Here is a 12,891-nt window from a genome sequence, read left to right as displayed (position 1 = left end):
TGAGACAGAAGTTAAGCAGCTTGTCCAAGATGCCACCATAAAAGGTGGTAAAAAAGCCTCATCATTCAATCACAAACAGCTTTCCACAAGAAAGACAAGTGACATTAACACAGGAAACACAAAAATAGCCCAATCTGCCACAAATGCACAGAAGAAAGAAGACAAGTGCCCAGTAAGCAAGATGTCCATGTCGCAAAGCAAAACAACCATGAGAGATCAGCAGAGATGGAACCTATCAATAGTATGATGTCTGTGATTTATTTTCAAATGGTCACCAAGAATATGTGCGTGTGTGTTTATAAAAAGGTATCTATAAAAAGGATACTTTTTTATTAATGAGGCAAGAGATTCATTTTCTTCAGTTTCCCTATCTGGGTGGGTACCAACCCTGGGCCTCTTTCGGTACGTACTCTTCTTTATGCTGCAGCCCACCCACAGCCTCATTTGAGGTTGCGTAGGGCCTGGCAGCAGACCGGAAGCTAATGGCGCCACAGGCCCATGGAGAACCACCCCCATTTACTTCCCACCTTCCAGCCCTCAAGCACACACTGGCTCTTTTCCATGACTTACTTGTGCTATCTGATTCATCTTTGCTGCCTCTGAACCCATCTTTCCAGCTCAGTTCTAGTACCAAGCACATTGGCTTTGCACGCTAACTGCACAGTCCCCTGCTCAGAGTCGCCTATACACTGCTGTTGGCCCTCCCCAGTGTAGCCTAGCCTTCCAGCGGTACCTGGTCAGAAAACACGGTCTGCTTAGCTCAGGGAACTTCTGTGAGCAACTGCAGCACTCTGTGACACTCCAAGGCTAGATGACCAAAGTCAGGGCCAGAGGCTCTGTCAGCACCAAGGATCACAGGTCCTGACAGGGTCAGGCAGAGACCACAGGCAGAGCTGGACGCTGAAGGAGCCGTGGAGGCAGGGATGATCACGCCACCTGAGTACATAGGTATGAGGATATGCTTGGGAGAGAAGCAGTTTGTCTTGCCTCTTATTACATATTTCTTGCTGGGTAGAGGTTTCTGGGATCTGGGCCAGGAGCTGGCAGGTGAACCCTGTCCCTATCAGAAGCTGGAATAACCCCAGGTCTTGTGCAAGTCCTCTTAATGCTTTCAGACGCCACCAGGGAGGCATGGTGACTAGATGTGAGGGGTCCATGGACACAGGAACAGCCCCCACACTGAGGCCGACCACTGTTGCCCTGGGCAAGGTGCCACGCCAGCCACCAGCAAGAAAGCTTTAATAAATAGTCTGCTTCTGTTTCAAGTCATGGACTGGCTTCTGCTCCTCCCCTCACAGGCATTTGATGCCAGTCTGGTTCCTGCGCTCGAAAAAAATAAATCATCAACAAAGCTAAAAGACAGCAACTGCAGTTGCTCACAGAAGTTCCCTGAGCTAAGCAGACCGTGTTTTCTGACCAGGTACTGCTGGAAGGCTAGGCTACACTGGGGAGGGCCAACAGGCAAACTTCATTTTATATATAGGAGACAAAAGATTCACATTTAGCCTGTATTAAGGGGGAAAAAATCCCACAAATCAATAAGGACAAGTAATCTAACACAATAAATGGGCAAAGAATATGAATATTCACAGAATACATTTCAAAAGACACCCAATCTCACTGGTAATCAGGGAAATGTAAATCAACCCACAGTAAGAACACTTTAGCTTCCCCACCAGAGAGGCAAACACGTTCTCGTTCAGGAATACTAAGTATTTGTGAGGCTGTGGGGAAACAGCAGCTCTCAGTTGCTTCTGGTGATCATAGCAGCACAGCCTTTCCAGAGTAATTGCTAGAAAAGCTGAAAATGCCAACCCTCTCACCTGGGAATTGCACTGCTGGAGATGTTGTCATATAATGGATTTGTAAACATCAGGAAGAAAGAATTACCTGTATCTATAGGGGTCGGTGTAAACCGATCTCAAACATACTTTTGGGTGAAAAAAGAAGGGCACTGTGATATAACTTTTGCTAAAAGTATAAAAGCATAAGTATTGTTTATGGATAAAAAACAAAGAGCATTTATTGCTTGCTTGACATGATTCTAAGTGCTTTACAAATGATACGCTATTCTGTTTATGGATTCAGAGACAGGTTAAAAGCAAAAAATGTGCTCTGACATGACGTACATTAAATTTATGATAGTAGTTCTCTGGTGAGGGGTGAGTAGGAGGAGGCTTACAAAACAGACATCAACTTGATCCATATTTATTTTATTTATAGTTTTGTGTAACAAGTATGGCTATATTTTGGAGAAGGCAATGGCACCCCACTCCAGTACTCTTGCCTGGAAAATCCCATGGATGGAGGTGCCTGGTAGGCTGCAGTCCATGGGGTCACGAAGAGTCAGACACGACTGAGCGACTTCACTTTGACTTTTCACTTTCATGCATCGGAGAAGGAAATGGCAAGCCACTCCAGTATTCTTGCCTAGAGAATCCCAGGGATGGGGTAGTCTGGTGGGCTGCTGTCTATGGGGTCGCACAGAGTTGGACACGACTGAAGCAACTTAGCAGCAGCAGCAGCAGCATGGCTATATTTTAATTTGAAGTGGTAGGTACACAGGTGCTTGTTATTTGATCATATGATCATGTTAAAAAATTTTTTTCCATGTGAAATTTTTAAGAAAAAGAAATATAAGAGGCTTGATAATCTTCTAAGAAGGGTACTTCAATGTTCAAAAGATAGAACAACTTGCTGGCAGGGACAGAATGATCCACTGGACCTGTTGTATAAAGAGCCAGGACCAGATGAACTTTAATGCAAACAGAAAGGGCCCCCAAGCTGCCCGTGATGCTCATATGGCATCCTCCTGGGCAAGCCTCAGTCCTCAGTCAATGTACTCACCCTTGTGTGAGACACAGTTCCAGCTAAATGTGCAAGTACATCTAGCTCATGGCAAGTGAGGGGCAGACTCTCCTCTTCCATCTCGCTTGCTCATCACCCCAAGATTCACTATTCAACCCAGCAGCCCCTGGACTGACCCACACACCATGGGGGCTGCATTCTCACAGGTGTAGAGGGGCTCCTTTCGCTATTTGCAGAAAGACACTAGGCTGGTGGTTGATCTGGGAATAGAGATGGCAGATGCTTGTGAAGGAGGGAACAACTTTTAACCTGTAATATCTATTTTACCCTGAAAGAAAGTTAAAATTTTTATGTACCCATGAAGATGAGTGCCACATTTATACCAGCGACAACATGCAACCTAGTGTTTAAGAAAATGAAGGTGCTGTTGTGACAGATAAAAATCCAGAGAGCACTAGTAAATGGTCATTTTCTTAATTGGTGGCCGTTTTACTGCACAGTGGCCACCAAGAGCATAAGAATGACTATAATGTTAAAAGGCCCTCAGCAAAAAATAGGAATTTCAACCTATCTCTTAAGGGAAAAACACCCTTCAAAATAGATCACAGACTTACACATAAAACGTTACAACTGAAAACATTTAGAGGGACTTCCCTGGTGGTTGAGTGGTTAAGAATCTGCCTTCCAATGCAGGGGATGTGGATTTGAGCCCTGGTCAGGGAACTAAGGCCATGCATTGCAACTGTTGAGCCAGTCTACCACAACTAGAGAGAAGTCTGTGTGCCGCAACGAAGACCAACAGGCAGATTTCCCTGCTAGTACAGTGGATAGGAATCCTCCCCAGTGCACGGGACACCAGTTCAATCCCTGGCCTAGGAAGATCCCACATGCCACAGAGCTACTAAGTCTGTGCATCACAGCTACTGAAGCCTGCGTGCTCTAGGAGCCTCGAGCCACAACTACTGAGCTACACACCGCAACTACTGAGCCCACATGTTGCAAATACTGAAGCTTGTGCACCTAGAGCGTGGGCTCTGCAACAAGAGAAACCACTGCAATAAGAAGACGACGCACCACAGCCAACAGTAGCTCCCGCTCGCCGCAACTAGGGAAAGTGCGTGTACAGCAACAAAGCCCCAGTGCGGCCAAAAATAAGTAAACTAATTAATTATTTTTTAAAACCTAGAGAAAAACATGGGAGAAAGGCTTCAGGATCTAGGGGTAGGCAATAAATTTTTAAACGACACTATATGCCCAATCCATAAACTTAATCAACTAATTTCAGCAAAATTAAAAATTTCCGCTCTATGAAAGATCCTATTAAAGAGGACAACAGGATGAGCTACAGAGTGGGAGAAAATATTCGCAAGCCACAAATCTGACAAAGGACTAGTATCCAGAATGCATAAAGAACTCCGAAAATTCAATAGTAAAAAACCAACAATTCAACTAGAAAGTGGGCAAAAGACATAAAGAGATATGTCACCAAAAAAGGAGATACAAGTGGCAAATAAGCACATGAAAAGTTATTCAATATCATTCAGTTCAGTTCAGTCACTCAGTCGTGTCCGACTCTTTGCAACCCCATGAATCGCAGCACGCCAGGCCTCCCTGTCCATCACCAACTCCTGGAGTTCACTCAGAGTCACGTCCATTGAGTCAGTGATGCCATCCAACCATCTCATCCTCGGTCGTCCCTTTCTCCTCCTGCCCCCAATCCCTCCCAGCATCAGAGTCTTTTCCAATGAGTCAACTCTTCTCATGAGGTGGCCAAAGTACTGGAGTTTCAGCTTTAGCATCAGTCCTTCCAAAGAAATCCCAGGGCTGATCTCCTTCAGAATGGACTGGTTGGATCTCCTTGCAGTCCAAGGGACTCTCAAGAGTCTTCTCCAACACCACAGTTCAAAAGCATCAATTCTTTGGTGCTCAGCCCTCTTCACAGTCCAACTCTCACATCCATACATGACCACAGGAAAAACCATAGCCTTGACTAGACGGACCTTAGTTGGCAAAGTAATGTCTCTGCTTTTGAATATGCTATCTAAGTTGGTCATAACTTTCCTTCCAAGAGTAAGTGTCTTTTAATTTCATGGCTGCAGTCACCATCTGCAGCGATTTTGAAGCCCCCAAAAATAAAGTCTGACACTGTTTCCACTGTTTCCCCATCTATTTCCCATGAAGTGATGGGACCGGATGCCATGATCTTCGTTTTCTGAATGTTGAGCTTTAAGCCAACTTTTTCACTAGCCATTAGGAAATGCATATTAAAAACACAAGAAGATATCACTATACACCTATTGGAATGACAAAAATTAAAAACAGTGACAATACCAAATACTGATGAGGATGCTAATCACTCATATATTGTTGGTGAGAATGTAAAATCGTACAGTCATCCTGGAAAACAGACAATTTCTATACAACTAAACACGCAAATACCATACAAGCCAGCAATTGCACTGCTAACAATTATCCCAAAGAAATACATCTAGCTGGCCCCCTGTATCCACAGGTTCCATACGCAGACATGGAACAATACATAGGGAGAGCTGACTGCACTATTGCCATGTTGTATAAAGGACTTGACCACCACAGATTTGGGGATTTGCGGGGGTCCTGGAACCAATCTCCTGGGGATGCTGAGGAGAACTATAAGCAGTTATGTTCCCAGAGAAATGAAGACTTATTTACAATCACACAAAACCCTGTACATGAATGCATATAGCAGCCTTATTTGAAAAAACTGGAAACACCCCCAAACGTCTATCAGTGGGTGAATGGTTAAACCAACTGTGCATCCATATCAAAGAATACTATTTAACAATTAAAAAAGGAACTACTGATACACAAAACAACCTTAATGAATCTCCAGAAATTATGCTGAGTGAAAGAACCGGTCTCAAAAGACTGTATACTGTATGACTCCATTACATAACCTCTTGAAATGACAAAATCCAATTAATGGAGAACAGAAAACAGACTGTGAGAGGTCCTAAGGAGGGGTGGAAGTGGGAAAGAAGTAGGTGTGGCTGTAACAGAGAAACCTGAAGGATCCTTGTAGTGGTGACGTTGTATCAGTGTGACTCTCCTGGCTGCGCTTCTGTACTACAGTTTTGCAAGATGTTATCACTGGGGGAAGCTATATGAGATCTGTTTGTGTTATTTCTTATAACTGCATGTGAATGTACAATTGTTTCAAAATAAAATGTTTAATTAAAAAAAACAGTTCTTAGATGATAAAATATTGAGGACCACAAAGTGTAACTGGGCTGCCCAGTTCAGTGGGCCTAGAAGTCACACTGTCTGCACCACTCTCTGCTGGGACAATCCCTGGGCACATTTGTTACACCTATTCTGAAGACCCCACTTCTCAGCCTACCTTTCTGTTGCTACACCCAAGAGGTGAAATATTGGCCACAGGAGATCATGTCCTTTTCCCCATGGTTATGAAGGAAAGCTAAACTGTTTAATGTATAACACACGCTTTCATGACTTTTTTTGTCAAGATCAATAGGTCACTTCTCCCCAAAGCAAGCCTTGGTTTTTGAGCAAAAGAAACTAGACATAAGAGTATACATTCTAAGATTCAAGAATAGACAAAATTAATCTACAGAGATTAGAAATCAGAATAGTGATAATCTCTGGTTGGGGGTGGGAACTGACTGGAAAGAGGCACTAGAGAAATTTCTCGAGCTGTGCTCTCTATGACAGCCCAGTCACATGGAGCTCTGGAACACTTGAAGCATGACTAGTCTGAATTGAAGCATTCTGTAAGTGTTAAATACACACAAGATTCAGAAGACTTCATGAAATAAAAAATATTAAATACCTCCTTAGCAATTTTTACATGATTGATTGCATGCTGAAATGATACTTTGGCTCTACTAAGTTAAAGAAAATATATCATTAAACTTATTGCCTATTTCTTATTACTTTTTAAAATATGCCTACTGAAAAACATAACACTCCATATGTGGCTCACATTCTATTTCTACTGAATAGCAGTGTTTTATAGTTATGGACAAGTTTTATATCTTGGGGTGTTGAGTAATGGGTGTAATACATTTGTTAATATTCATCAAACTGCACACTATGATTTGTACATTTTACAGTTGCATTATACCATAAAGTCCCATGATCTTTCCACCACCCAACATAACCTTCCTGATGGAGTCCACAGCTTAACAAAGAATACAGACTACAAAGAACCCCAAAGTGGTAAGAGCTACAATAAAGATTTTGAGCAGGGCACTCTATATTGGTGGAAGCTTCCATTTTTAACTCAAATAAAACTGATAGTGTATGCGTGTTTGTGTGTATGTAGAGAAAGTAAACAGGAAATTATTATTTTGAGTCCAGTGAACTCAAGAGGACAGAGGGCATCTTTGAAAGCCTGAAATACTCGGGGACGGGAGGCAACTATGCTGCAGATTTTCCACTGGGCCACTGTTCCGAGCTACTGGGGAAAGCACGCAGAAGTCAAGGGTGAAGGCTGATTCAGAACACTTGCCCTTGGTGGCATCACTAAGGTACATACATGGTTTGAAAAAGAAAGTGAAAGTGTTAGTCACTCAGTCATGCTCAACTCTTTGTGATCCCATGGACTGTAGTCCACTAGTCTTCTCTGTCCATGGAATTCTCCAGGCAAAAATACTGGAGTGGGTAGCCATTTCCTTCTCCAGGGTATCTTTCCAATCCAGGAGTCAAACCAACGTCTCCTGCACTGCAGGCAGATTTTTTACCATCTGAGCCACCAGGAAGATCCCACATACAAGGTTTAGATCTTTGCTTTCTAGGGTCAAATCCCTCAATGTTTTCTGTTCACTCACAGAGGGCTAGAGAAAACCAGAGAGTCCAGAGGTTAGGATGAGTTCATAAGGGTTCAAGTACAATTAAGATTTCATATAAGTATGAAGGCGTCGAACTTCGACCATAGCCCTCTTGGATTCGGGGATCCAAGCTTCAAAGCCCCGCCTCCCTAGAAATCACAAAATGTCCACAGAAATATTGTAGAGTGCTTCTAGTCCAAGTGGTCTGTTTTACAAAGAAACCATGGTCCAGAGAGGTTGAGGGACTTGCCTAAAGCGATACTGAACTAAGCCATACTAAGGCTGGGTTTGCTTTCCTGCCACCTGACTCCTAAACTGAAAAACACATACATGCCAATGAGAGTCACAGAACGTGATTTCCAAACTAGAAAAACAGCTTGTTTATTTCTAAAGGGAGAGGCACTTGGCAGAGTTAGTGGTACCCGTCGTTTATCAGGACAGTCCTCTAGCAAAGGCCCCTTCAAGAGATGAAACTATATTCTGTACTTTGGTTTGTTCAGCATATAATCGGGGGTGGGGGAAAGCAGCCCTTTATACTAACACTCGGCATAAGCATGGATAGGTCTGCCAACACAGAGCAGCCACAGCTTGGTTCAAGCAGTTGCCTCTGCTAGAACTGTCTTCCTCCTACTCTCCAGGCAAGGCTCTAACGTGTAGGCCTTGGGGTCGTCGTAGGAATGTGCAAAGCCACTGTTTCTTAAGTATTATCTGTATCGTAGTCTCATCAATGCCGTGGGTTGAAAATCTTAGTGCCAGGATGTGGGTTATGGATTTTCCTATGTGACCTCATTTAATTCTCACAACAAGTACAAAACAAAACTTACACAAAACAGAAGTCTTAAGTTCAACTTGGTCCCAAAGCTAGAAAGTGATTCTTTTGAACTCAGATCTGTCTGGTTCCAAAGTCTTTGTAGATTGAATAAATAAATAATGTGGGGATGTTGGGAGGGCTTCATACCCAGGGTTTAAAGAGTTCGAGCACAGGCAAGGATTTATACAAGTATATAGGCTTCATCCTTCAAACCACAGCTCTGTTACTGGAGGGATAAGACTCAAATTCCAACTTCTTTAGGAAGTCTAACCTAATCCCCTTTCCACCTATCAGATTCTTCCCTGCTTTGATTGAGCACCCTTACTGCCCTGAATCAGTGGGTCTGTGATCCTTATCTGCAGATCCCTTTTAGGCAAAGAAGTATCTGGAAACAAGTTTACTCATCCTTGTATCCGCCACTGGACCTCCACAGTAGACTGCATACTGATTGCATACAAGGCAGGAGACTTAACTAAAACCACTGTGTACCATTCACTGATTACAATGTCCAGTGTCCAAGTTTATAGTTTATTTTCTATTATTACATTTAGACGGGAGTAATGAGTAGGGATATCATTTCCAAATACTTAGTTAATCATCTTCGGTAGATTATGAGAAGAGCATATTTTTGTATATTGATTTCTACCCAAAATAAATTCTAGCTTAATATAATTCCCTGATACAGGGACATCATTTTATAGCTTCCACTACCAGTCCCACCTGATTACAGTCATCCCTCTGGAGGGTGTTCCATGAAGTCCACTCACACCCTTGCCCCAACCACCAGCCCTGAGTCACTGGAGGCACCCCGCCACCCCCACTGACAGTCACACCCAATTCTGAGAGGCTTGAGCCATGGTTCTCTCTGTCTTCACCACCTCTGAGTGCTTCCAACACCCCAGATGCAGTTGCCTCTCAGGCAACCCCAGGCCAGTTTTAGAGGTCTGAAGGAAACCTGCTTATCATAGGTTCACCAGGAATCAGCATCGGATTTTGTCCTCCAAGGGTGCCTGAAGCTCCAGATTAGATCATCTGCCTTCCCTGGGGAAGCAGGTGTATGGACAAGGGGAAGGAGTTGGTAGTTCAGGAGGTTTGGAGAGCAATGAACAGTTTCTTCTTTCCTTCTGGAAAAAAGACTCTGGACAGCCCTGACTTGGGTGAATAAGGGATTGTCCAGCAGATCCAAGGGCTAGACTTGGGCCTGGCAGAGGCTGACATCTTGGTAACTAGCCATGAGAGAGATCCAGATGCAAGCAAGAGGACACTTTCTTGAGGGACTCCTCTCCTACCTTCAAATCAGTTGAAATGTCTACACAGACCCCATCTGGAGGTTCTCAGGGAACGACCCTGCCCCCCAAACAAAGACTGAGAAGAGCAAGCCTTTGTCAGTACAGCAAGCAGCAGCGTTAGTGACAAACTCCACGTAGGCTCCAAGGTTAGGTAACGTACTTAAGGTCATGTAGCAAGTAGGCAGAGGAGCCAGGGCTATAACCCAAAGCAGTTTAGCTTCAAAGTTCTTGCTTTTTCCTAACAGGTAAAACTGGGGATCTGATAAGTAACAGGCATGGGGTGTTGGTCAGCAAGAAAGCAGTCTAGGGTTTCCCTGGTGGTCCAGTGGTTAAGAATCCACCTTGAAGTGCAGGGGACACCGGTTTGATCCCTGGTCCGGGAAGATTCCACATGCTATGGAGCAACTAAGCCTGAGCACCACATCTACTGAGCCTGTGTTCTAGACTCTGTGAACCGCAACTACTGAGACCACGTGTTGCAACTACTGAAACCCGTGAGCCTACAGCCCGTGCTCTGGCCAATAAAAGAAGCCACCACAATGGGAAGCCTGGCACGCTGCAACTAGAGAGTAGCCGCCACTTGCGGCACCTAGAGAAAGCCAGTGTGCAGCAATGAAGACCCAGTACAGCCAAAAAATAAATAAACAAATCCCAGAAAGAAAGAAAGCAGGTTGTATGTGACCAGATCAGAAACAGCAAAGTACAGAAGTCCAGGAGCTTTTCACACCATGGCACCTAGAACAGTGAATAGTAATCATGCCGACTTATCTTCTCCCTCATTGGACTACAACTTCCTGGAAGACTGAGTTTTCTGGTTTTCATAACAACAGCATCCACCTGGTGCTTGGCATGGTGTAAGCGCTCAGGAATATCTGTTGAATGCTCGAGACTCTTGAGGGTTTCTTAAGGGCAAAGTAGGAACAAAATCAGGTTAAACCACCACAGTCAGTAGGTAATGCCTTAAGGACAAGGCAGTGGCAGGCATGGAAGGGAATTAGGCCAAATGCTGAGGCAGTCTTTCTCTCCATGGATCTCCTCCTGACAGAGTCAGAATTTCTCTGAGGCCTGGTGCCCCTAATCCGTGATTGTAAGCCTGAGGCAGGCAAGAGGTCTGCTTTGTTTACACATAAAGTCAAAGGTCAGGAAGGATGCCATGTGGTCAAAGGTGGCCTGACCTAGCATCGTGAAACATGTTCGCTTTGGAGAGTAAATAAGGAAAGCCCTCACAGTCTAAGGAGCATCCTGAAGACCAGAGGTGAGGCTTGGAGGCTACAGGCTAGCCATGGCAGAGCTTGCCTAGGGAGGCACCGGGAGGTAGTGAGTGACCAAGCTAGAGGAGAATTGTTTTCTTCATCAGAATCCCATCTGCTGACACGCCTTGAGCCACTGGGTTTCCCCAGAAAATTAGGCCTGGTGACCTGAAAGCACGGCAGATGCTTTCCATCTTCAGAAACCAGCATGTTCAAAACACTGTGATCTTGGAACTCCAGCCCAAGAAGTGTCTGCTGTCTCCCTCCAACTTCCCTCCTCCTTGTTTTGTTTTTTTAAACAAGCAGTTCTCTCAGACAAGAAACCTCTTCCGGCTTCTTGTCCCTTTTCCATGCCCAGGCCTACACTCCACCTGGTGTTCAAAGCTGTGTCCTGACCCCAGCCCTAGTATGTGGCCTAGCTGGGTGGCAGGGCAGACTCATTGGTGCCCAGGCCTCCCTCTGCTGGGTGCTGAAGGTAAAAGCCACCACTGATCACATCAGTGGGAGCCCAGTTCTGCTTAATCAACACAATTTCACAACTGCAGACTTACAAGGAGGTACCATTAACTTACTTCGCTGTTGCAGAGCACATCCGCCACCTGCCAGCCCCCATCCCACCCTCTGCATTGAGGATAGAAGAAAACAGACCCAGTAGGTAGTAAGGAGCCAAGCAGTGCTAGCAGTTGGTGAGAAGAGCAGACACTGCAGAGCTTACTGGCCTGGGGTGGACAACATGGGGTGGGAGGTCCCCAAGTTTATCAGTGAAAGGGGTCTAGCTCAGAGCCAGTGTCCTGGCGACTGAGTGAAGGCCTTGCCCTTGCCCCTCCCCCTCAGGACAGGCTGCTAGAGGCCCACTTCTGGTCATCCGCGTGCCCACCAATGGAAGAGCCTAAAGCCCCGGACCAGAGCCCAGAGTCCGTGCAGGGTCCCTGACAGCCACCAGCTGCAGCCACCAGTCTGCATGGGCAGGCCAGCATTTCCTGTTGCCTGAGTGCCAGGTGCGGGGGTACCTTCTCCTTGGCGTGCGCCACCCGGAGGTGGGGCAGCCGAGGACCTCCCAGCCTGAGCGCGATCGGCCCCCAGAGAGGCTCTGAAGGATCCCCAAGAGCCCCTCCCAGGGGACTGACCCGTCCCTCTCCTCCAGGGCCGCGTACCTGAGAGGACGGACGCCCCACAACCTCGCTTCCTGCCAAGACCGGGAGAGGCCGACCCGGGCCCCCAGCACCCTCGGGCTCCGGGCGCACAGCCTTGCGACGCGCAGCATCCCGACGTAGACAGCCATGGCTCGCGACGCCCGCGTCCCGGCCAGAGAAAACTTTTAAAGTGCGCCGAGGCGGGGCGAGCAGGGAGCGGGCGGGGAGGCGGGAGGGTCGCCTCTGCCTATGGGTTTCAGAGGACTCGGTGCCGGGCGGGCGGGGCGGAGCGAGGCGAGGCCGAGAGAGGCATGGAGGAAGAGCCTGCTCGCGGGCCACCTTGCCCTGGACCGGCAGCCCTCCCCCTCCTACCCCCACCCTAGAAGAATTGCCCTGGTTTCCCTCCGGATCGGGCGTCCACGGCCGCTGCCCAAGGCAGGTCTCCCTTCACAACCACCCGGGGCCTGGGTTTGGAGGCGCAAGACTTTGTTGATTTCGTAGAGGGGCAGCCAGCTGCGCGGCGAGGTCAGACCCGGCCACCGCCCCCCGCCCCGACCCGGCCACCCCCCCCCCCCCGCCCCCCCCCGGCCGCGGGCCGTGTGGGCGCGGGGGGGGGGGGGGGGTGTCACGTGTGGGCCTACCCCCGCCCCTGCCCACCCCGGGTTGCAGGCCTGAAGCCAGGGTAGCCTGCGTTCCCAGCGATGCCCGCGGGAGGAGAGGGCCCGCGTCGGAGGGGAGGTAGCTGGGACAAAGGGTGCAGAGCCCCCGGCG

The 12,891-nt window shown here is 46.9% G+C and overlaps 1 protein-coding gene across 1 annotated transcript in view; it reads right to left on the bottom strand.

The window, feature by feature from the left end:
• Positions 1-12,663, bottom strand: part of ACSF2 (acyl-CoA synthetase family member 2) — a 32,465-nt gene extending 19,802 nt beyond the window's left edge. The window contains exon 1 of the mRNA XM_040245700.1: positions 12,142-12,663. Coding sequence (XP_040101634.1) covers positions 12,142-12,269 — 128 coding nt within the window. The 5' untranslated portion in view covers positions 12,270-12,663. The remainder of the gene's footprint in view (positions 1-12,141) is intronic.
• Between the last annotated feature and the right edge of the window lie 228 nt (positions 12,664-12,891).

Source organism: Oryx dammah, unplaced genomic scaffold (assembly GCF_014754425.2).
Source record: "Oryx dammah isolate SB20612 unplaced genomic scaffold, SCBI_Odam_1.1 HiC_scaffold_8, whole genome shotgun sequence".
Lineage (NCBI taxonomy): Eukaryota > Metazoa > Chordata > Mammalia > Artiodactyla > Bovidae > Oryx > Oryx dammah.
This window is presented reverse-complemented; position numbering and strand designations above follow the sequence as displayed.